The sequence below is a fragment of the Ailuropoda melanoleuca genome, chromosome 8, assembly GCF_002007445.2.
Source record: "Ailuropoda melanoleuca isolate Jingjing chromosome 8, ASM200744v2, whole genome shotgun sequence".
NCBI lineage: Eukaryota > Metazoa > Chordata > Mammalia > Carnivora > Ursidae > Ailuropoda > Ailuropoda melanoleuca.
Window position 1 is genome coordinate 51,948,977 of NC_048225.1, and position 26,516 is coordinate 51,975,492.

Consider the following 26,516-nt stretch of genomic DNA (forward strand, 5'->3'; position numbering starts at 1 on the left):
TGCCTCTGTTTGTTTATTAGTAAATTGGGGATAATGATAGTACAACAGAAGTACTTTTATCCACCACAGTTTAATCTGATCATTGGTCTGTTAATTGAAAAAGTTAAAGTGGGAAATCATAAATATGTGTGTTTATGTGTGCGTGCATGCATGTGTGTGTGTATTTACAGTCTATCAGCTTTTACTACTTAAAAAACACACCTAAAATGTAGTGGCTTAAAACAAATATTTATTTGTCATATTCTTTGTGATGGCTACGTGGTCCTGTGGTCTGAGCTAGCTTGGTGTAGGGTGGGTGCATCCATATGTCTAGGATCTTACCTGGAATGCCTGGGGTCTCTCTTATGTGATCACTCATCCTCAAGGAGGCCAGCTTGAGCATGTTCACTTGGTGGCAGTGGGTTCCCAGCAAGCAAGAGAGGTGAAGCCCCAATGCAATACAGTTTTCAAGGTTTCCCAGGTGTGATTTTGCTAATGTTCCATTGGCCAAAGAAAATTACATGGCCAAGTCCAGCTTCAAGGTGGGATAGGAGAGAAATAGACTTCATTTCCTGATGGGGAGGAACAGCAAAGTCACACTGTATACAGACCTGCATTTTGGGTGGAATATTGTCATTTTTATAAACAATCTTATCACCTACATACCTCACACATTTTATTTTAATTTAAAATATTCATTTACCTTGTAACATGGCGTCAAGGTCTTTGAGGTTACTTCAGCTGGTGGAATCCTATATTCATTTGTTTATTTAAACACCCAAATGAACCAGCTACGATTTCTCAGTTTTGTTTCTTTAAAGCAGAACAAGAACATAAAGTCATTGGGAGAAAGTCTGAATGAGGGATTCACCGAGATTTTCATCATCCTCTTATCCCAATCTCTTACAGTGTTTCACTCACACCTCCTTCAGTTGTAGTTTATTTTTTAATGATCTCTTCTGTGTTCACTGAGATTTTCAAAGCATTGGCTTAGTTTTCTTGAAAATGGCGTGCTTCTTTTTCACTTAGCTTTACAGATCTGAGTAACATTTAATTACACTGCACAGTTGTAACAAGTACACTGTTCTAAGTCATTTTAGGAAGCAGGAACAATTGATTCTTAGTAAATGGACAGCTCACCTGCTGGGAATCCTGGAGCAGGTCAGGCTATCAGTCACTCTTTCCCAGAGGGGATTAAGAGCCTGGGTTTAGGGGTGACTGGATGATCCAGTCTGTTAAGCATCTGCCTTTAGCTCAGGTCATGATCTCAGGGTCCTGGGATCAAGTCGTGCATTGGGCTCCCCCAGTGGTGCCTCTCTGCTCTTCTCCCTGCTTGTGCTCTCTCTCTCTCTCTCAAATAAATAAATTAACTAATTTTTAAAAAAAAGAGCCTGGGTTTAGTGGAAGTTGGCTGAGGGCTTCTACTATACCTGCTTAGTGGGCTGTTGTGAAGATGGGATGTGAAAACACCCTTAAAGTGCTTAGAATGCTTCCTTAGCTCTTATGGGTGCTCATTAATTATTAGTTGTTGTTAATTTTAGTTGTCATCATGACCATTAGTCTTATTATTATTAATGTTATTATTCAGCTCATGGAAAGACTTTGGGATAGGGTGAGGAGAAGCTCAAGAAAAAGTAAAAAGTGCCAGCCCCAGGCATCAAGTAACAATGGGGGTGGAAAGGGAGAATCAAATCAGGTAATTATAAAACTCACACAAGAGGACCCAGGAGATGAAGCTCTGGGTGATTCGGGCAAAGGAGCATGGAGAAGGGGGCGTGTTAGCTAAGAGGGAGTTACAATTTCAACATACTTATTTGAAGCATGATGATTTAGAACAAAAATTCCTAGATGCTGGCTCACAGACTAGTTGCTTCAACATCACCTGGGAAGCTTGTTCAAAATGCAGAAATTCTAATTCCTGAGTATGTAGTGAGACCTATGACCCTGTACTACTAAAAGCTGCCCACGTAGATTTCAATGTGCAGACAGGTTCGGGAAGCCATACAATGAAAATACAGAGCAGTGGAACTCAAGAAACTTTGGCTGTAGTCCTGGGTCCAGAATAGACTTGCTATGTGACTTCTCTGGGACTCCTCTGTCTTTGAGGGTTAAAGGAGATGAAGGGTATGAAGTGTTTGTCCCTTGTAGAGTTCCCTGCACATATAAGGGGTGATTGTTAGGTTATGAGCAGGTACTCTCTGTGTTTGAGACTCCATATCAGAGTTCTTCCTCCTGCTCTGCCCTCCCTGCTCTTCCCCCAGTTCTGGCAGCAGAGCAAGGGACTTGACCCTTTGTCTAAAATCCCTTCCAACTGTAGTTTCTTAAAACTATTTTGTTTTCTATTTTGCAGACACCAGGTTACTATATGTTCATGTGGCTTCTCATGGATAGTGTTTCTGCAGTTCTCATTGTTACCATATTTTATTTTCATTGGTAAGCCTATATTTGCAATTTTAAATGGATTTTTCCCAAGATAAAAGTGTAAGTGGTTCTTATGGAAAGTTCAGAAAAAACACTTAGATTCTTCCTGTAATCCCACAGGGCAAGCTCTCAGGAAGACAGGGTTTATAATCTGAATCTCTCATTACTTCTCATGCTGCCTGTACCTCCTCACATTCTTTTTACCTCAACACAGGACAATATTCTAAGGATAAGGTCCTCAGGCCTAGTCAAATCCTGTTACTACAGATTAGATTCATTGTAGACCATTTGGAAAAGGACAAAGGTTGGAGGTTGTACAGAGCAAGTGCCTTATCTTCCCACCTTCCGTGAAACAAAGCAAGTTCACAAACTGGGAAGCCTGGGGTTTAGTCCTGGCTTTGTCCCTTAGTTTCTGGGTGGCCCTGGAAAATCACTGCCTCTTTCTAGGCTATAGTCTTATTATCTGTCCAAGAAGATGATAGTTGAGAATCCTGCAAGGCAAATATTGCAGGATTGCAAGATTCACGGTGGGAAAGGAAACATCCAGGTAGAAGAATTTTAGCTAGAGGAGACCATAGTTTTTCAGACCTCATCACACCCATCATTTCATCATTCGTGAGTTATACTTTAAAGAGGAAAGTATAAACCTTGTTCTTAAATGAGAATTTGACTGTATGGTGTTTCTTTTCTGACCACTGCTTTGGATTATTTTCTTTTTTGGAAGAGGTCTTTAAGGCTCATGAATAGTCTCTTCCCTTCCAGGTGGAGAGAGCGCAAAAAAGAAGCGTTCGATAATGCCAGCATTCGCCCAGGTAAAGTCAGAGGTCTGCCCTGCTCCTATTTCTTCATCCTTACCTACTGCTTCCAGGATATGGAGCCTGCTTTTCATTTCTCTGACAAGAGCTGGGGGAGTCTGGGGAAAGTGGGAGGTGGGGACCAGGGAGAAGCTGGGAATTGTAGATTGGAGGACCCTTGACGTCAGGCTTCATTTTAGACTTTATCCTTTGGCAGTGAGACCTCTTGGAAGATTTTGAGCATGGGTGTTTATTTGTTCACTTGTTCATACCTTAATTATTCACACAGTTAGTTATCAAGTACCCCCTTTGTGCCAGGCACTCTAAGAAGGGCTGAAGACAACTTGAAAGCTGTCATGGAGGGTGGCCCTAAGAGAAGAGGGCTGGCCCCCAAAGAGCATTGAGGAACAGGCAAAAGTAGACAGTTGACAGCATTGGGCTAGGCACCAAGGTCCAGCTATCAAAGTAGCTGTCATGCCCATTAGAGTTTTATAGGGCTTCACTTATGGGTGATGTATGTTGGAGGGTGGAGGGAGAAAACTGCAGGGATCCTGAAATGCTGGACTAGAGTCGAAGCTCTGCACATAAGCAATCATGAGATGGCAAATGAGCTTCAAATGAGAAGAATAACAGAATAACTATTATTTTGCAGAATAACTCAGGGGCTGAGGAAGTGAGATAGGCCCAGTAAGGGGAAAGGAAGCTAGATTTTATTTTTCAGGAGGCTGTGGGGATAATCACACAGTTAGTGAGTGGTTGGGAAGCCAGTGCAGGTCAAAGGAAAACCAATTAGGAGGCAAAGGACTGGGCAATACATGATAGATTTCTTCCATAGCTCTTGGAGCCTTAGGTAAAGTTGGTACAGTCACAGAATCATGAATTAATTAAATTTCTTGTGGATAGTGGTGAAAATCCAGAAATGCCATGCACCAGCTGGCAGAGGCTTGAACTGAAAAGATAGAGTTGCAGGAATGGATCCATAGGGACCATGAAAAAACAAGTTCAGAAATGTGAATAAATTAAATGGAGAGCAATAGTATCTCCATTTGCATACTGTGAAACTGGAAGTTCAGACTAAGCTCACCCAAATCTCTTAAGGAGTAGAAAGATCTCAAGTAACAGAGTTATATGGATTTTAAAGATCACTTTACTGGCTGTTAAGAAGTCTGAAGGCTTTAGCCTAGCTACCTTATAATTTTCAGTAGTTGTATTAGTAAACTATGGCTGCTATAACAATATGAGAATTTGGATGGCTTAAACAACAGAAATTTATATTCTCATTTCTATATGCTAGAAGTCCAAGATCAGTGTGTCAGCAGGTTTGCTTTTTTCTGAGGCCTCTCTCGGCTTGCACATGGCCGCCATCTTGTTGTTTCCTCATACAGCCTTTCCTCCATGCACACACACACCCAGTGCCTCTCAGTGTGTTCAGATTTTCTTTTCTCCAATCAGATTGTATTATGCCTCATTTTAAGCACTTCTTTAAAGGTCCTCTTTGCAACCATAGTCAGATTTTGAAATATTGGGTGTTGAGGCTTCAGCATACGAAATTGTGTGGCCCAAAATTCAGCCCATAACAGAAATAGAGCCAAGAAATGGAGAGGGGGTAAAAAAACCCAAAAAACAAAAAACATGGAAATGGTGATGGAAGTATAGATGGTAGAGAAAGTTTTGAAGGAACAAGGAAGACTGAAAGCACAGTCATTGAGGCTGAAGAGAATAGAGCCTCAGACACTAAGCAAACACAGTGTCACATCTTGCACCACAACAACCTTCAGGATGGGCATGTACTGCTGCTGCAGCTGCTCCTGCCACCATAAGGCATTTATCAGCTTTCTAGCTTTAGGATGTATTTCTCAGCACTGTAAAGAAGTCAGTCCTTTGTCTTCTACCTTGTATAGTTTCTTATGAAAAGTCTTGCACAAAAGAAAGTCTCCCATTTTATCTTTGCCCTTCTACTTATGTCATTTTTCTGTAGCTGCTTTTTAAGATTGTTCCTTTTATTACTAATTTTCAATAATTTGATTATTGTTTACCGTGTGTGTGTGTGTGTGTATGTATCTATCCTGCTTGGGGTTTGCTGAACTCTTAGTATAATTTTCATCAAATTGGATAAATTTTCAGTCTTTTTTTTTTTTCAATTTTTTTCATGCTCCTATCCTCTTCTGGGATTCCAATTACATAGATACTAGAAAGTTTGTTACTATCCCATAGGTTGCTGAGACTCTGTTCATTGTTATTTTTAGCCTGTTTAATTTCTGTGCTTCATCTGGAGTAGATTCTATTTCTGTATGTATTAGTTTCTTACTGCTGTGTAACAAATTATTGTAAACCTAGCACCTTAAAATAATACAGATGTATTATCTCACAGTTTCTGTGGGCCATGGGTTCAGGCATGGATTAGTCAGGTCCTCTACTTAAGAGTCTCACCAGGCTGGGGTGCCTGAACAGCTGCCTGTTGAGTGTCAGACTCTTGGTTTCAGCTTGGGTTGTGATCTCAGGGTTGTGGGATCAAGCTCCATGTTGGGCTCCACGTTCAGTGTGAAATCTGCTTAGGATTTTCTCCCTTGCCCTCCCCCCCACACCTGCTCTCTCTCTTGTCGTGCTCTCAAATAAATAAATAAAATCTTTTTAAAAAAGTCTCACCAATCTCATCTGAGATTTTTAGCCTTCCTCCAAGATCACTAGTTGTTAGAAGAATTTAGTTCCTTATAATTGTAGGCCTGAACTTTTTTTCTGTTTTCTTGATCACTGTTGGTGGGGTTTTCTCTGAGCTCCTAGAGTCTACCTTCAGGTCTCAGCCATATGGCCCTCTTACAACAAGGCACTTTACTTCTTCAAAACCAGCAGGAGAATATCTTACAGCAGATAGATTCAGGAAGAAGAGACCAAAGGAAGCAAAATAACAGACAAAACAAACAGAAAACAAGTTGAAGAATGATAGTCATAAATCCAGCCATTTTATTAATTACATCAAATATAAATGGACCAAATACTCAAAAGTAGAGGTTGTCAGACTGGGTAGAAAAAAACTGGACCCAACCATACATTGTCTACAAAGGAAATACTTAAAGACGAAGAAAAATTAAAAGTGAAATGATGGGAAAATGATACGCCATGCAAACAATAAGTATAAGAAATAATATCTGAAAAAAATAGACTTCCAAACATGGAGCATTACTGGAAACAAAGATTTTGCAATAATGAAAAGGTCAGTATATCAAGAAGGCATTATAATTAGAACTCTAGAAACTTAACACATGAGACGAAAACTGAGAGAAGTCATACTTAGGCATGTTAAGATTCCTCTCTCAGTACCCGCAAGAACAACAAAACACACAAAAAATAAAATCAGAAAGGATATAGAAGTCTGAACAATACCTGCAACCACCTTGACTTGACATAAAACATTATATACAACAACTGCAGAATATATAATATTTTCAAATGTATGTGGCATATTTGCCAAAATAGACTACCTGTCAAAGCAAAAAACAAGTCTCAAATTAAATTAAAAATGAACATTAATAAAATATCTAGATAAGTCTCTAAATGCTGAAATTATATTTTTAAACATCCCATTGATGAAGGGATAAATCACAATAGAAATTAGAATATATTTTAAACTAAATTTCATTGTGGGATAAAATGAAATTTGTGGGATGAAGCTAAAGCAGGACTTAGAAATTTGTAACTTTAAATTTTAAAAGGAAGAAACGTTTAATATTGATGATGTTTCTATCTCAAGAATCTAGAAAAAGAAGACTAAATGTTTCCCCAGGTAAAGGGAAGGAAATAATAAAGATATCAGGAATCAACAAAGTAAAAGACACTCAAAAAATAGAGAAAATGAGGGTCTATCTCTGGGTTCTCTGTTCTGTTCCATTGATCTATGTGTCTCTTTTTGTGCCAGTACCAGACTGTCTTGATGGTCACAGCTTTGTAATACATGCAGTGATCCGAGGGGCACCTGCACCCCAGCGTTCATAGCAATGTCCACAATAGCCAAACTGGAAAGAGCTGAAATGTCCATTGATGGATGAATGGATAAAAAAGATGTGGTATTTGTATATACAATGGAGTATTAGTCATCAGAAAGGATGCATACTTACCATTTACATTGACATGGATGGTACTGGAGGGTATTATGCTGAATAAAATAAGTCAATCAGAGAAAGTTATCATATGGTTTCACTTACATGTGGAATATAGGAAACAGCATAGAGGATCATAACGGAAGGGAGGGAAAACTGAATGGGAAGTCATCAGAGAGGAAGAAAAACCGAGATATAAACCATATTTCCTCTAAATCATAGGAAACAAACTGAGGGTTACTGAAGGGGAGGTGGGTGGGGGGTTGGGGTAATTGAGTGATGGGCATTAAGGGGGGCACGTGATGTGATGACCACTGGGTGTTATATGCAACTGATAAATCATTGAACACTACATCTGAGACTAATGATGTACTGTATGTTGGCTAATTGAACTTAAATTTTAAAAAATAGAGAAAATGAAAAAAAGATTTTTGAGAAGATTAATAAAATTGATAAACTCTTAGCAAGATGAGAGGGAGGGAGAGGGAAGAGAGAGAGATTTCTCATATGATGAATGAAAAATGGATTACCTGTCCAGATCCTAGACATAAAAAGGAAAATTAGGAACAGTTAATGCTGTTAAAATTTACAACTTAAGTGAAATAGACAAATTCTGTGAAATATGCAGCTCACCAGAACTGAGAGAATAGAAATTTTTAATAACTCACTATCAGAATCAAATGCATATCCCAAAAACCTCACCAAAAAGAAAAGTCCAGGCCCAAAGAGTTTCACTAGTTAATCAAATATTTAAAAAATAATGCTAATTTTATACCAACTCAGAAAAAGAGGAAAGAGCACTTCCCAGCAGATTTTTTGAGGCCAGCAATACCCTCATATAAAATCTGACAGAGATATTACAAGAACTAAATTTATAGATCAATGTCATTGTGAACTTAGACCTAAAAATCCTTGACAAATATTAGTAAACTGAATCCACCAGTATATAAAATAGATAGTATGTCATGAGCAAGTGGGGTTTATCCCAGTAGTGCAAGATGGATATATTATTTGAAAATTAATTCAGTGAATTAAAGTAGAAAAAGTATATTTGACAAAAGTCAACACCCATTTATGATAAAAGCTCTGGGAAAACTAGTAGAACGAAACTTCCTCAATCTGGTGAAAGGTATTTACAAAAAACCTACAGCCAATATCATTTTTAAGGGTGAAACAATGAATGTTTTCCCTCTAATATCAGAAATAAGGCAAGGATATCTTCTCTCACCACTTCTATTCAGCATTGTGCTGGAGATATAGCCAGTTTAATAAGATAGATAACAGGCATAAAGGAAGGGGGGGAAGAACCTTCCTAATTTGCAGATACGATTAATTACATTAAAAAATTCTAGACTTCCCGGGACAGACAGCAGAGTAGGAGGACTCTAAGCTCACCTTATCCCATAGATACAGCTAGTTAACACTCATGTCAGTGTAAATAACCCAGAAAATGTCCCAAAGACTGGCAGAACAAACTCCATAACTAAATGTAGAAAAGAGACCACATCAAAGAGGGTAGGAAGGGCAGATACACAGTTGGGAGCTAAATCCCATGGATTTAACCACTGGAAGGATGGAGCTGTAGGTGCAGAGAGGGGAGAAAAAAACATACTGTCACATCTAGAAGCCTGGACAGGGAAGATGAATCCCCATAACATTTGGCTTTGAAAACCAGAGGGGCTGAATTTCTGAGTTCTTACCACCCCTGGGACTTAAAGCCTGGAAATTTAAAAATCAGCAGGCATGGTTCTAGGAAAGCCAGGAGGGCAATAGGAAACTGAGTCCCCACCCTTAAAGAAACAGCACAAAAAGTAGCCCACAGAGATACAGCATAGTAGTAGCAGTTTTAAAAAAAACTCCTGGGGCATAGAGGAGGGAGAGTTATATACTAATCTCAAGAGTTCACTGAGGGACTTTCAGGAACAAAGGAGCTGGCAGGCACCATTTACCTCCCTTCCCCACTCGGCATAAACATATGGCGACCTGTAGGAACCAGTGTGGAGCAGCGTTCACTACCTAACTTGCTTTTTACTACACCCCACCCGCTCAAGCCAGGCTTGCCTCAGTACTGATGCTGCAGGTCCCCCTCACCCAGAAGACCAGCACAAACCTCACCAACACTGCATCTCCCAACTGTGCACTTTGCAGAGTCTACATCCAGTGGCAGTTGGTCATCTCCCATGGATGATGGGCACACTTTGTTGAAACTGTCCAGTCCATGTGTGCTTTGCAGAATGATTCCATTTCTGGCTTCCTGTGCTGTGCTTCATCTGTGGAAGAGGACCAGTGCCACCTTGTTAAAAGTGTGTGCCCCACCCACTACTTTCAAGAGCAAGAGATGTAGTTGACTTTCCTAACACACAGAAACAGACACAGTCAGACAAAATGAGACTGGGGAATATGTCCCAAGTGAAAGAACAGGACAAGATCACAGCAAGAGACCTAAGGGAAATGGAGATAAGTAATATGCCTGATAAAGAACTTAATGTTCATAAAGATACTCACTGGACTTGAGAAAAGAGTGGGTGACATCAGGGAGACCCTTAACAAAGAAATAAAAAAGAAATGAACACAATAATTGAAATTAAAAATATACTAGATGGGATAAATAGGCTAGAAGCAGCAAAAGAATGGATCAGCAACCTGGAGGATAGAGAGTAATGGAAAGTAATCAAGCTGAGCATGTGAGAGAAAAAAAAACTTATGCAAAATGTGTACAGACTTAGGGAATTCATTGATTCCCATCAGGCGTAATAACATTCACATTATAGGAATCTCAGAAGAAGAAGGGCAGAGGGGGTAGAAAATTTTTGGAGGGGCGCCTGGGTGGCACAGCGGTTGAGCGTCTGCCTTCGGCTCAGGGCGTGATCTCGGCGTCATGGGATCGAGCCCCACGTCAGGCTCCTCTGCTGTGAGCCTGCTTCTTCCTCTCCCACTCCCCATGCTTGTGTTCCCTCTCTCGCTGGCTGTCTCTATCTCTGTCAAATAAATAAATAAAATCTTAAAAAAAAATTTTTTTTGGAGAAATAAGATCTGAAAACTTTCTGAATTTAGGAAAGGAAACAAATTCAGAACCAGGAGGCATAGAGATCTTCCAACAAAAATCAACTGAAGGCAGTCCACACCAAGATACATAGTAATTAAAATGGTAAAAAGCAGTGATAATTTCAAAAGTAAGAGTCAAGAAAACAGTTACATACAAGGGAAACCCCTTAAGGCTATCAGTGGAGTTTTCAGCACAAACTTTGCAGGCCAGAAGGGAATAGCATAATATATTCAAAGTGCTGAAGGGGTTGGGGCACCTGGGTGGCTCAGTTGTTAAGTGTCTGCCTTCGGCTCAGGGCATGATCCCGGCGTTATGGGATCGAGCCCCACATCAGGCTCCTCCACTATGAGCCTGCTTCTTCCTCTCCCACTCCCCTTGCTTGTGTTCCCTCTCTCTCTGGCTGTCTTGATCTCTGTCAGATAAATAAATAAAATCTTTTTTAAAAAAAAGTGCTGAAAGGGAAAAATATGCAGCCAAGAATAGTATATCCAGCAAGGCTATGATTCAGAATAGAAGGAGCGATAAAGAGTTTCCCAGAGGACAAAAGTTAAAGGAGTTGATGACCATTAAACCAGCCCTACAAGAAGTGTTAAAGGGGACTTTTGACTGGAAAGGAAAGACCATAAACAAGAGTAAGTAAGAAGCTCAAAAGCAGGAAAAAATAAATAATCTGTAGAAATCAGTCAAGGAACTCACAAAATGAAATGATGTGAAGTATGATACCATATACCTATAATGCAGGGAGTAGAGAAATAAAAAATGGGTTCAAATTTAAGTGACCATCAACTTAATATAGACTGCTATATGTAGAAGATGTTATATATACAAACCTAATGGGAACAACATCAAAAACAAGTGATAGATATGCAAAAAATAGAAAGGAATCCAAGTACCTCACTAAAGAATGCCAACTTAAGGTGAGAGAAAATCCACACACACAAAAAAAGAAAACACACAACAAACAACAAAATGGTAATTAATACCTATCAATAATTCTGTTGAATGGAAATGGACTAAATAGTCCAATCAAAAGACATAGGTTGATGCAGTGGATTAAAAAGACCCATCTGTATGCTGCCTACAAGAGACTTCAGACCTAAAGACACATGTGGATTGAAAGTAAGGAGATGGAGAAACATTTATCATGCAAATGAATGTGAAAGCTGAGGTAGCAATACTTGTATCAGACAAAATTTACTTTAAAACAAAGACTGTAGTAAGAGACAAAGAAGGACATTGTATAATCATTAAAGGGACAATACAACAAGAAGACATAACAATTGTAAATATTTATGGACCCAACATGGGAACATCCAAATACATAAACCAGTTAATAGCAAATATAAAGGAACTAATCTATAGTAATACAGAAATAGTAGGGGACTTTAACACCCCACTTACATCAACGGACAGGTCATCTAAACAAAATCAACAAGGAAACAGGGGCTTTAAATGACACACTGGATCAGATGGATTTCATAGATATATTTAGAACATTCCATCCTAAAACAGTAGAATATACATTCATTTCAAGTGCACATGGAACATTCTGCTGAAAAGATCACATATTAGGTCACAAAAGAAGTCGCAACAGTTTCAAAGAGATCTAAGTCATACCATGCATCTTTTTTGACCACAATGGTATGAAACCAGAAATCAACCACAAGAAAAAAACTGGAAAGAACACAAATACATGGGGGTTAAATAACATGCTAGTAAACAATGACTGGGTCAACCAAGAAATCAAAGAGGAAATCAGAAATACATGGAGACAAATAAAAACACAACCATCCAAAATCTTTGGGATGCAGCAAAAGTGGTTCTAAGAAGTTTATAGTGCTACAAGTCTACCTCAAGAAGCAAGAAAAATCTCAACAAACAACCTAACCATACACCGAAAGGAGCTAGAAAAACAACAAAACCCCAAACCAGCAGAAGGGCGGAAATAAAGATTGGAGCAGAAATAAATGATATCGAATCTAAAACACAATAGAACAGATCAATGAAGCCAGGAACTGGTTCTTTGAAAAGACTGACAAAACTGATAAGCCTCTAGCCAGACTCATTTTAAAAAAGAAAGAAAAGAGAGGACTCAAATCAGAAATGAAAGAGAATAGCCAACACCACAGAAATACAAAAGGTTGTAAGAATATATAAAGAAATTATATGCCAAAAAACTGGACAACATAGAAGAAATGGATAAATTCCTAGAAACATATGACCTACCACAAACAAAGCAGGAAGAAATAGAAAATTTGAACAAACTGATTACCAGCAATGAAATTGAATCAGTAGTAACTAAAACAAAACACACACACACAAAAACAAACTCCCCAACAAAAGTCCACGACCAGATAGCTACACAGGTGAATTCTACCAATATTTTTTTAAAATAATTTATTTGAGAGAGAGAGAGACAGAGACAGAGGCAGCAACAGAGAGCACGAGTAGGGAGGAGAGGGAGAAGAAGGCTCCCTGCTGGGAGCCCAACATAGGGCTTGATCCCAGGACCCTGGGATCATGACCTGAGCCAAAGGCAGATGCTTAACTGACTGAGCTACCCAGGCACCCCAACAATACATTTTAAAAAAAAAATCATTCACCATGGTCAAGTGGGATTTATTTCTGAGCTGCAAGGGCAGTTCAAAATTCACAAGTCAATCAATGTGATACATCACATCAATAAGAGGATAAGAACCATGTGATCATTTCAAGAGATGCAGAAAAAGCATTTGACAAAGTACAACATCCATTCATGATTTTAAAAAAAAAACCCTCAACAAAGTAGGTTTAGAGGGAACATACCTCAACATAATAAAGACTATATATGGAAAACCCACAGCTAACATCCTCCTTAATGAGGAAAAACTAATAGCTTTCCCTCTAAGGTCAGGAACAAAACAAGGATGTCCACTCTCACCACTTTTATTGAACATAGTATTGTAAATCCTAGCCACAGCAGTAGACAGCAAAAAAGAAATAAAAGTCATCTAAATCAATAAGGAAGAAGTAAAACTTGCGCTATTTTCAGATGACATGATACTGTATATAGAAAGGCTGAAAGATTCCACCAAAAAACTGTTAAAACTGATAAATTCAGTAAAGTCACAGGATACAAAATCAATACAGAAATATGTTGCATTTCTATATGCTGATAATGAAGCAGCAGAAAGAGAAATCAAGAAAACAATCCCATTTACAATTGCACCAAAAATAATAGGATACCTAGGAATAACCCTAACCAAAGAGGTGAAAGACCTGTACTCTGAAAACTATATAACACTGTTGAAAGAAATTGAAGATGACACAAAGAAATGGAAAAACATTCCATGCTCATGGATTGGAAGAAAAAATACTGTTAAAATGTCTATACTGCCCAAAGCAATCTACACACTTAATGCACTTCCTATCAAAATACCAACAGCATTTTTTCACAGAACTAGAACAAACAATTCTAGAATTTGTATGGAACCACAAAAGACTCTGAATAGCCAAAGTAATCTTGAACAGCAAAGCTAGAGACATCACAATTCTAGACTTAAAGTTATATTACAAAGCTGTAATAATCAGGACTAACACAAAAATAGGCACATAGATCAATAGAACAGAAAAGTAAACCCAGAAATATACCCACAACTATATGGTCAATTGATCTTTGACAAAGGAAGAAAGAATATGCAATGAGAAAAAGATAGTGTCTTCAATAATAGTGTCACATGCAAATGAATGAAACTGGACCACTTTCTTACACCATACACAAAAATGAAGTCAAATGGATTAAGGACCTAAATGTGAGACCTGAAACCATAAAAATCCTAAAAGAGGGCACAGGCAGTCATTTCTTCGACATCAGTTGTAGCAACATATTTCTAGATATGTCTCCTGAGGCAAGGGAAACAAAAGCAAAAATAAAAAGTTTCTGCACTGCAAAGGAAACAACAAGCAAAACTAAATGGCAACTGGCAGAATGAAAGAAGATATTTGCAAATGACATAACTGATACAGGGTTAGTATCCAAAATATATAAAGAACTTATACAACTCAATACCCCAAAAATAATCCAATTTAAAAAATTGGAAGAAGGCATGAACATTTATCCAAAAAAAGACACACAGATGGCCAACAGACACATGAAAAGATGTTCAACATCACTCATCATCAGGGAAATGCAAATAAAAACCTCAATGAGATATCACCTCACACCAGTCAGAATGGCTAAAATAAAAAACAAGAAACAGCAAATGTTGGCAAAGGATGTGGAGAAAGAAGAACCCTCAAGCATTGTTGGTGGGAATGCAAACTGGTGCAGCCACTATGGAGAACAGTGTGGAAGTTCCTCAAAAAAAAGTAAAAATAGAACTACCCTATGATCCAGTAATTGACCTACTGGGTATTTACCCAAAGAATTAAAAAAAAAAAGCCAGTCATTTTAAGGAATACCTGCACCTGTATGTTTATTGCAGCATTATTTACAATAGCCAAATTATGGAAGCAACCCAGGTGTCCATCTGTAGATGAATGGATAAAGATACACACACACACACACACAAGAATATTATTAAGCCATAAAAATGAAGTTTTGCCATTTGCAACAATGTGGATAGATCTAGAGAGTACAATGCTAAGCGAAGTAAGTCAGTCAAAGATAAGTAACATATGATTTCACTAATATATGGAATTTAAGAAACAAGTGAACAAAGGGGAAAGAAATAGACAAACCAGAAAACAGACTCTTAACTATAGAGAACAAGCAGATGATCACCAGAAGAGAGGTGGGTAAGAAAATGGGTGAAATAGGTGAAGGGGATTAAGAATACATTTATCTTGATGAGCATCGAGTAGTAGATAGAATTACTGAATCACTATATTATATATCTGAAATGTATATAACACTGTATGTTAACTACCCTGAAATTAAAATTAAAGAAAAATTCTAAGGACTCAACAAACATACCTACTGGAACTGGTAAGTGAGTTAAACAGTGTCTTAGGATACAAGGTCAGTATACAGAAAAATCAATTTTATATCTATATATTAGCAATGAATAACTGGAAACTAAAGAAAATTTTAAATAGCATCATTTACAACTCCATAAAAACAAAATAGGAATAAATTTAAGGAAAATATTGCAAGCTTTCACAAAGAAGATATGGTTGGTCACTGAAAGCTACAAAAGTTTACTGAAAGAAGGCACAAATAAATGGACCAATCTGAGTTAGAAAACCTAATATCAACAGTTGTCATGAAATTGACCTACAAATTCAATTAAAGTGCAGTTAAAATCCTTCCTGTGAAGCTGACAGAAATGAAGTTCATGTAAGCAGCCATTTCTTCAAGATTGACATTACACTCAGGGCAAACACAACTGAGTTTTGGGCTTACTTTGGATTCTAACTATCTTCTAGATTTTGGCCACACAGTTCCTCACCATATTGTAAAATCTTAGATAATTTTAAGATGTTTTCTTAGTTTTAATTATTATCCAGTTTTTCATTTGTCTTTGGTAAGATTCTGTTTCCTAACTCCATTACTCCATTAGTAGAAGTAGTCTCCATTTATTTTTTCTATCCGATTAAAATTATTTTTGAGCACTTATAATGTGACAAACATTACTGAGCACTATGTATGTAGTGGCAAGCAAGACGTCTCTTCCCTTAAAAAGAGCTCCCATTCTAATTGAGGATGTATTCATTTGTTCAAATTGATTTGGAAACAGTGGTTGTGAAATGCATGAACTTTAAGCAGATGTCACTTCCTGCCTTGAGGGCTTCTACAGTGACCTAAAATCGCACATAATAGACTCTTAAACTCCAGCACCATCCTGAATTGGAAGACCATAATAAAAGCTGCACAAAGTTTGGGGTAGGGAAAACTAAGGGGGGAAAGAACCTGAGATAGTATGTGAGGGACTAACATTTTAAATATGATAAAATTTCAGCACATGACTGGCAAAGATTGGAGAAGTGACATTTGAGGAATCTGTTTTTGTTGTTTCTATCCCACAGATTCTCAGAGTATTAGCCTCCAAAAGAGAGAACGTGGGAGTCAAGAATCTTCTAATTTATCCATAAAGCCTCCTTTCCGAGTTATGGAAAGTCCTTGGACTCTAGCAGCCCTCTACCCAGCTTTAACCAAGAACACAAAGAAATATCCAGGCTCTCGCCGTCTTTTAGTAGTCCCCAAGAAGACAGCCAGTGAACCAGAGCAAGTCAAGGGAACCATCAAACCACTGATGCCTCACGAGGATGCTGTCAGACAACTGGCATCCACCAAGAAGTCATTTGAATCCATGTGGGATGCTGCCAGAAAGGATACCTTTCAAACTGCATTGCCTTCCCTGAATATGAATAAACCAACAATTTCTTCCGTAGAGATCTCTCAATCTGCAACAGAATCTGAAAATACCCCCAACAGTAAATCCTCCCAAGAATCCTCTCTTATTATGTTTTCTACCACAACCAGTATGTTCTCCTCTGAGCTGCTTTCAAAGAAGAATTAGCTACATCTTGCCTTCCTCTTCCATTTCATTTTTGTGCCTAAGAGTGGTGATGGTGGAGACTTGTAAAGAAAGGAGGGCCATTGAGGCTCTCAGGACCATTCTCATCTAGCACTTTCCATAAAGAATGCCTCTCAAGGGGATGGGCAAGGCAGTTGTTGTGTTTTGGGAGCTGGAGCTAGTTGTTCTCTGATGTTACAGGGTTTCTCATCCTAACTCTTCATAGTACTTCCTGCTAAAGGAATGGCTTTGTGCACATCAGCACGGGAATAAAGGCAACCTCTCGGGAACCCAGAACGTAAATGATGTATTATTTGGACCTCTCTGTGATCACTCAGGCTGACAGAGACTAGGGGATGAGTGCAAAAGTGATGCCATCCTGAGTCAGAGAATAAGAAGTAGCATAGGCATGGGCATGAGTTGGAGGAAAAATCCTCTTACATGCACATTCTGTGATCTAGTATGCAGTGAGATGCTTCCTAATAGCTTGGTGATGGCTGATTCCCCAACAGGATGATAGGCATAATCCCATGCCCACCCAATGGCCTTAGACCTTGAGCAAAAATCAGAGCCACAGCAAGTATCTGGAGACCTATCTATCTGGAGGATTCCAAAGAAGGAAGGCCTGGGATCTACCAAGTGAAAGGAGCAATGCAGTGAGATAAAAGTGGAATATTTTTAAATACTTTATTAATGAAAGCAGGCATAAGCTCTAGAGCTTTATCCTCTTGACTGACACTAAGATTAGGATTTTGCCATTTCCCTCAAATAAACGTCAATCTAGTGGATGAATCAAGATAAACAGAACTATAATTAAAAAACTAAATATAACAATTTATAAATACAAACATTTAAATCTTCAAGGTAACAGTGAAAGAACTGTCACCAGGCTTGCTAGATAACATTAGTCCAACAAAAACTTTAATAACCAATCTTAAATTCTTATTTGTGCTTTTAAAAAAATTGCAAAGGGTTGCCTGGGTGGCTCAGTCAATTAAGCATCTAACTCTTGATTTCAGCCCAGGTCATGATATCAGGGTCATGGGATCAAGCCCCGCATCCAGCTCCATGCTCGGCGGGGAGTCTGCTTGAAATTCTTTCTCTCCTCTCCCTCTGTCCCCCCCCTTTCTCATAAATAAACCTTTTTTTAAAAAATTAAAATTAAAAGCTGCACAGCAAAGGAAACAACAGAGTTAAAGGGCAACCTACAGAATGGGAGAAAATAGTTGCAACCATATATCTAATAAAGGGTTAATATCCAAAATATATAAGGAGCTCCTACAATTCAACAGCAAATACATACATATACATGTACAGACATACATACCTGAGTAAAAAGTGGGAACAGGATCTGAATAGACATTTCTCAAAAGAAAACATGTGAATGGCCAACAGATACATGAAAACATCACTAATTATCAAGGAAGTTCAAATCAAGAGTGCAAAGAGAAATCATCCCACACCTGTTATAATGGCTATTATCAAAAAGACAAAAGATAACATGTTAGGATGGAAAGAAAAGCAAACTCTTGTACACTGTTGATGGGAATGTAAATTGCTACAGCCATTATGCAAAACTGTAGAGAGGTGCCTCAGAAAAATAATAAATAGAACTACCATATGGTCCAGCAATCCCACTATTGGGTACACATCCAAAGGAAATGAAATCAGTACCATGAAAAGATCTCTCTACTCCCATGTTTATTGCAGCACTGTTGACAATACCCAAGATGTGTGTGTGTGTGTCTGCGTGTCTGTGTCTGTGTATACATACATATATACACACATATACATGCACACACACATATACACATAATGGAATTTTTTTCTTTCAGCTTTCTTTTGGTTTCCATGTGCATGGATTATCTTTTTCAATCCCTTCACTTTCAGTCTGTGTATCCTTAAAGTTGAAGTGAGTCTCTTGTAGGCAGCATATAATTGGGTCTTGTTTTTTATCCATTCAGCCACTCTCTGTCTTTTCATTGGAGAACTTAGTCCATTTACATTTAAATTAATTATTTATAGGAATGGGCTTATTGCCATTAATTGTTTTCTGGCTGTTTTGTACTTCTTCTGTTCCTTTCTTTTTCTCTTGCTTTCTCCCTTTGTGATTTGAAAATTTTCTGTAGTGGCATACTTAGACTCTTTTCTGTTCATTCTTGTGTATATAGGACTTTGCTTTGTGTTTATGATAAAACTTATATAAAACATAATATAATCTACTTTAAGTTGATAACAACTTCAGTTTGAACACACTCTAAAGCTCTACATTTTTACTCTCCCACCACCACATTTTGTGTTTTCAGTGTCATAATTTACATCTTTTTATCTTGTGTATCCATTAAAAATTATTGTATAGTTTTATTGCTTTTGTCTTTTAGCCTTCATACTAGATGTATAAGTGATTAACACACCACCATTACATAACTGTATATTTACCTTTACCAGTGAGATTGGTACTTTCATATATTTTCCCGTTATTAATTAACACCCTTTCACATCAGCTTAAAGAAGTCCCATTAACATTTATTTTAAGACTAGTCTAATCGTGCTAAATTCTTCAGGTGTTGCTTGTCTGGAAAACTCTTTAACTCAATTCTAAAGGCTAACTTTGCTGGATAGAATATTTTTGGTAATACTTTTTTTTTCTTTTAGTACTTTGAATACATTGTGCAACTTTCTTCACGCCTGCAAAGTTTCTGCTGAAAAATCTGCTTATGGTCTAGTGGGGGTTCCCTTGTATGTAATAAGTTGCTTTCCTCTTGCTGCTTTTAAGATTTTCTCCTTGTCTTTAACTTTTGATTATGTGTCTTGGTGTAGGTCTCTTTGGATTCATCTTCTTTGGAACTCTCCAGGTTTCCTGGATCTGGATGTCTGCTTCATTCACCAGGTTAGGGAAGTTTTCAACCATTTTTTCTCCAAATAAGTTTTCTACCCTTTTCCCTCCCTTTTCTCTTTCTGGAGCCCCTGTAAAGTGCATATTGGTCTGCTTAATGTGGCCCAATAAGTTCCTTGAGTAATCTTCACTATTTTTGAATCTTTTTACTCCTTTGATTGGATGAATTCCACTGCCCTGTCTTAAAGTTTGCTTGTCCTGTTTTAACTTTGTCTAGTCTTCTATTGAACCCCTCTATTCAATTTTCCCAGCTCATTTATTGTATTATTCAAGTCTGTAATTTTTTTTGGTACTTTCTTATATTTTCTGTCTTTTTGTTGAAATTCCTACTTTGTTCATTCATTGTTTTCCTGACCTTGGTGAACATCTTTATTACCATTATTTTCAACTCTTTATTAGGTAAATCATTTATCTCCTTTCATTAAGGTCTTTTTCTAAGGTCTTATCTTGTTCTTGCATTTGGAACATATTCCCCTATTTCTTCATTTTCCTTGATGCTCTGTGTTGGTTTCCATGCCTTAGATAAAACAACTACCTCTCCGAGTCTTGAAAGAGTGGTCTGGTGTAGGAGCTGAACCTTATTATTCAACCCTGACCTAGCTCTTGTTGTCTCTCAAACCTTTATGATTGTCTAAGCAAGATTGTTTGTTCTTAGTGACTCCAGTAGGTGAGGGTGTGCCAAGACCTATCAGTGTCCAAAAGAGAAAGGGATCTCAACATCTAGGTGCAGGCTAATAAGAGGTCAGATCCTCAGCAGCTTTTAAAGTATGCAAATATACCTCTTTCAAGGGAATACTGGGAAGTGGGTGTTTCTGTCTGCTTCCTCTGCACTGAGCCCTGAGTGTATAACCAGTTATAAATTGTTTATATGTTTGCTACTATTTTGTTGAACCTGTGAACACTAACCTGCTAGTTACCAGAGCAGGGCTATCAAGGGATATGTCTTCCAGGTGGCAGCCACAAAAACCATGTTACCAGATGTGTGTAAAAACTCCTTTCTTGGAGACAACAGCAACCTGAGTTAGGGCAGAGGGAGACCATGCAGATGGTTCCCACTGGCCTTCCTGGTCTCTGGAGAGGATTGCAGTTGGCCTCTAGATGTAGGTTAAATTAAAAGTCTGCCTCTCAGGCTATAGCTTTTAAGATAAGCAAATAGGCCTCTTTCACAGAAAGACTGGGTGTTTCTGTCTGCTGACTCTGTGCTATGCTTTAGGGGGATATCCAGTTAAGAACTGTTTCTCTGTTATAGTCCTGTGAGACCCATGAATTTAAGCCCCATTGGCCACCAGAGCCAGGTGATCAAAGGGCATGCCCTGGGCAGCAGCTACAAAAATCGGGGCAACAAACATGTGCTCAGAATCCCTTCTAGGAAATACTGTTGACCTGGGGCAAGGCAGAGGGAGAACATAAAGATGGCACCCACCAGCCGTTGTGCTCTCTGGAGAGTATTGCAGTTGGCCCCTAGATGTATGTTAAGTTTGAAGCCTGCCCCTCTAGTTGCAGCTATTAAGATAAACAAGTAAGCCTCTTTCATGGAAAGACTGGGTGTGTTTTACTCTTCTGCCTCTGCACTGGGTCCTGGGTTTTCACCATGGTGAATCCACATGAGTCCTTGAAGAATGGTCTCTGAGTTTGCTATAGCCTTGTGGATTTGGTAGATACAAGCCCCACTGGCTTTCAAAGCTAAATGTTTTGGGGGCTCATCTTTCAGACAGAAGTCTTAAAAGTTGGGGAACCAGATGCAGGATCCAAATTCTTTGCTCCTCAGAGAGAAGCCAGAGGGAGTTTCCCTTTGGTTGTGCATTTCCATGCTTGGGGTGAGGTTTATGGCAAGATTGTGTCTCAGCGCCTCTTCCTTGTTTCAGTGTGGGTTTTTTTCTTGTTTACCCAGTGCATAGAAGTAGCTTGGCTAGTATCTGGCATGAAATATATTATTCAGTCATAAAAAAGAAGGAAATCCTGACATTTGCAACACTTTGGATGAAATTGGAGGACATTATGCTAAGTTAAAAAGGCAGACATAGACAAATATTCCCTAATCTCTCTTACATGTGGGATCTAAAATAATCAAACTCCTGCAAGCAGAGAATAGAATGGTGGTTACTAGGGTGAGGAAGAAATGGGGAGATGTTGATCAAAGGGAACAGAGTTTCAGTTATACAAGATGAATAATTTCTGGAGATCTAATATATAGCGATATAACTATATAGCATGTGGATATAGTTACCAACACTGTTTTTTTATCCTTGAGATATGCTAAGAGGATAGATCTTACGTGTTCTTACCACAAAAAGAAACAAAAAAAGAAAATGGAAATTATATGAGGTTAGTTAGTTTGATTGTGGTGATTATTTCACAATATATAGGTATATCAAAACATCAAGTGGTAAAGCTTAAATATATACAGTTTTTATTTGTCAATTATACCCCAATAAAGCTGAAAGTAAACCCTAGAAACTCTGTACCCATTAAACAATAACTCCTCATTTCTCCCCCCAGTCCCTGGCAACCACCATTCTATTTTTTGTTTCTGTGATTTGGTTATTCTAAGTACCTGATATGAGTGGAGTCATACAGTATTTGTCCTATTGTGACTGGCTTATTTTGCTTAGCATAATGACTTCAAGGTTCATCCATTCTAGGCTCATCCACGTTGTAACATGCATCAGAATTTCCTTCCTTTCTAAGACTGAATAATACTCCGTTATGTGTGTAGACCATATTTTGTTTACTTATCAATCCATGGGCATTTAGGTTGTTTCTATCTTTTGGCTATTGTGAATCATACTGCTATAAACATGGGCACACAAATATCTATTAATGTGCCTGGTTTTAATTTTTTTAAGTATATACCCAGAAGTGGAATTGTTGGATAATACAGTAATTCTATTTTTAATTTTTGAGGAACTGCCATACCACTTTTCACAGTGGCTGCACCATTTTTCATTCCCACAGCTCTGTAAAAGGGTTCTAATTTCCCCCACATTTTCCCCAGCTTCTCTTATTTTCTCTCTTTTTTATAATAGCCATCGTAGTAGGTGTGAGGTTGTATCACATTTTGGTTTTCATTTGCATTTTCCTAATAAGTAGTGATGACAAATATTTTTTCTTTTTTTTTTTTGAGAGAGAGAGAGAGTGCATGCACACGGGGTGGGGGGACAGAGAGAGAGGAGAGGGGCGAGAATTTTAAGCAGGTTCTGTAACAGCTCAAATCTTGATCTCACAACCCTGAGATCATCACCTGAGTTGAAATCAAGAGTCGGATGCTCATCCAACTGAGCCACCCAGGTGCCCTGCTTTTCATGTGATTATTGGCAATTTGTATGTATCTTCTTTGGGAATATGCTTGTTTAAGTCCTTAGGCTATTTTATCTTATTTTCTGCTATTTTTAAAAATTCAATTAGTCAAGGTATAGTACATCATTAGTTTTCTACATAATGTTCAATGATTCATTAGTTGAGTATATCACCCAGTGCTCATCCTGTCACATGCCCTCTTTAATAATGGCTTTAGGCTATTTTAAAACCTGGTTGTTCCTTTTGTAGTTGTTCAGTTTTAGGAGTTCTGTATATATTCTTGCTATTAATCTCTTGTCAGAGATATGATTTAAAAATACTTTCTCTCATTCTGTGGTTTGCCTTTTTTTTTTTGATTAGTGTCATTTGATGCACAGAAGTTTTTAATTTTCATGAAGTCCAATTCGTCTATTTTTTCTTTTGTTCCCTCTGTCTTTGGAGTTGTATCCAAGAAAACATGGCCAAACCCAGTGTCATGAAGATTTGCCCCTGTGTTTCCTTCAAAAAGTTTTATAGTTCTATTTCATACCTTTAGGTCTTTGATCCATTTCAAGTTCATTTTTATATATGGTGCAAGGTAAGTGTCCAACTTCATTCTTTTTCATGTGGATATCCAGTTTTCCTAGCACCATTTTTTGAAAAGATTGTCATTTTCCCATTGAATGGTCTTGTCATCCTTGCCTGAAAATTAGCCATATATAAACTCATTTATTACTGGGTTCTCTATCCTAGTCCATTGGTCTATAGGTTTGTCTTTATGCTAGTACCACACTGTTTTGATTACTGTAGCTTTATAATCAGTTTTGAGATCAGGAGGTATGTGAGTCCTCCAACTGTATTCTTCTTTTTCAGGATTGCTCTGGATTCCCAGGATCCCTTGAGATTCATATGAATTTTAAGATGTAGAAAGTGCCATTGGGATCTTTTAGTTTTGTTGTTTCCTTAGCTGCAAAAGCTTTTTATCCTGATGAAGTCCCAATCGTTCATTTTTGCTTTTGTTTCCCTTGCCTCCAGAGACATATCTAGTAATAAGTTGCTACGGCCAAGGTCAAAGAAGTTGCTGCCTGTGTTTTCCTCTAGGATTTTGATGGATTCCTGTCTCACATTTAGGTCTTTCATCTATTTTGAGTTTATTTTGTGCATGCTATAAGAAAGTGGTCCAGTTTCATTCTTCTGCATGTTGCTGTCCAATTTTCCCAATACTATTTGTTGAAGAGATTGTCGTTTTTTCCATTGGGTATTCTTTCCTGCTTTGTGGAGGAATAGTTGACCATAGAGTTGAGGTGTCTCTCTTTGTGATCTTGACAGGGATTGCACTGATTGCATTGAATTTGTAGAGTACTTTGAATAATATTGTCATCTTAAAACATTGTCTTCCAATCAATGAACATGGGATATCTTTCCATTGATTTATGTCTTCTTTAATTTCTTTTTTAAAAAATATTTATTTATTTATTTTAGAGAGAGAAAGTGCTGGGGGAGGGTAGAGTGAGATGGAGAGAGTCTCAGACTCTGCACTGAGCCTGGAGCCCCACACAGGGCCTGATCTCACAACCCTGAGATCAAGACCTGAGCTGAAACCAAGAGTCAGATGCTCAAGCGACTGCACCACCCAGGCACCCCCTCTTTAAGTTCTTTTAGTAGGTTTTTTTAAAAAAATAGTTTTCAGTGTACAAATATTTCACCTCTTTGGTTAAATTTATTTCTAAGTATTTTATTTTTTTTGGTGCTATTGTAAATGGATTTTTAAGAAATGTCCTTTTTGGATTGTTCATTGCCAGTTCTCTCTAATCCTTTTTTATTACTTTCTCCATTTGTTTCATTTTCTTGAATGTGGATATTTCTTTTTTTATAAGATTATTTATTTATTTGACAGAGAGAGAGCAAGCACACAAGTAGGGGGAGCAGGAGAGGGAGAAGCAGACTCCCCGCTGAGCAGGGAGCCTGATGCAGGGCTCCATCCCAGGATCCTGGGATCATGACCTGAGCTGAAGGCAGATGCTTAACCAGCTGAGCCACCCAGGTGCCCCTTGAATGTGGACATTCCTGTCCTCTGTGCCACTTACTCAACTTTTCTCCTTTGTATGGATCTTGCAAGTAGTTTTTGTATTTTTCATTTTCATTCAGTCCTGTTGCTTTCTGTTTCATATCTTTCAATTGATTCCCATATATCCTCTGAGTTTTTAAATTTTTTATTCATGGTATGCTTTCAAGTATACAGTTGCTTGCTTAAAATTTTTAAAATTACTTCATATTGGAGTATGTTACTGTTTTTATTTGCTCCATGGCATGATTTTTTTTTTGCTATTTTATTTTTTTATTTTCATTTCATGCTAATTTTTCTTTTTTAATAATAATATTTTTTATTATATTATGTTAGTCACCATACAGTACATCCCTGGTTCTTGATGTAAAGTTCCATGATTCATTAGTTGCGTATAACACCCAGTGTACCATGCAATACGTGCCCTCCTTACCACCCATCACCAGCCTATCCCATTCCCCCACCCCCCTCCCCTCTGAAGCCCTCAGTTTACTTCCCAGAGTCCACAATCTCCCATGCGTCATTCCCCCCTTCTTATTACCCCCTTTCTTTATCCCTTTCTTCTCCAACCGATCGTCCTACTTCTTATGTTCCATAAATGAGTGAAACCGTATGATAATTGTCCTTCTCTGCTTGACTTACTTCACTTAGCATTATCTCCTCCAGTCCCGTCCATGTTGCAGCAAATGTTGAGGAATCGTTCTTTTTGATGAGTAATATTCCATTGTATATATGGACCACAACTTCTTAATCCAGTCATCTGTTGAAGGGCATTTTGGCTCCTTCCACGATTTAGCTATGTGGACAGAGCTGCTATGAACATTGGGGTGCATATGGCCTTTCTCTTCACTATGTCTGTATCTTTGGGGTAAATACCCAGTAGTGCAATGGCTGGGTCATAGGGTAGCTCCATTTTTAACTTTTTAAGGGACCTCCACACTGTTTTTCAGAGTGGCTGTACCAACTTGCATTCCCACCAACAATGTAGGAGGGATCCCCTTTCTCCACATTGTCTCCAACAATTGTTGTTTCTTACCTTGTCAATTTTTGCCATTCTAACTGGTGTAAGGTGGTATCTCAGTATGGTTTTGATTTGAATTTCCCTGATGGCTAATGATTTTGAACATTTTTTCATGTGTCTGTGAGCCATTTGTATGTCTTCATTGGAAAAGTGTCTGTTCATATCTTCTGCCCATTTTATGATTTGTTTATTTGTTTCTTGTGTATTGAGTTTGAGTTCTTTGTAGGTCTTGGATACCAGTCTTTTATCTGTAGTGTCCTTTGCAAATATATTCTCCCATTCCGTGGGCTGCCTCTTAGTTTTGCTGACTGTTTCCTTGGCTGTGCAGAAGCTTTTTATCTTGATGAAGTCCCACAAGTTCATTTTATCTTTTGTTTCTCTTGCCTTTGGAGATGTGCCATGAAAAAGGTTGCTGTGGCCGATGTCG

At 38.1% G+C, this 26,516-nt stretch overlaps 1 protein-coding gene across 1 annotated transcript in view; it reads left to right on the top strand.

Annotated features, from left to right (window-relative positions):
- GDPD4 (glycerophosphodiester phosphodiesterase domain containing 4) overlaps positions 1–16,834 on the top strand; it is a 95,718-nt gene extending 78,884 nt beyond the window's left edge. The window contains exons 14-16 of the mRNA XM_019809757.2: positions 2,330–2,412; positions 3,163–3,212; positions 16,341–16,834. Of these exons, the coding sequence (XP_019665316.2) occupies positions 2,330–2,412; positions 3,163–3,212; positions 16,341–16,834 (627 nt within the window). The remainder of the gene's footprint in view (positions 1–2,329; positions 2,413–3,162; positions 3,213–16,340) is intronic.
- The last annotated feature ends 9,682 nt before the right edge of the window (positions 16,835–26,516 follow it).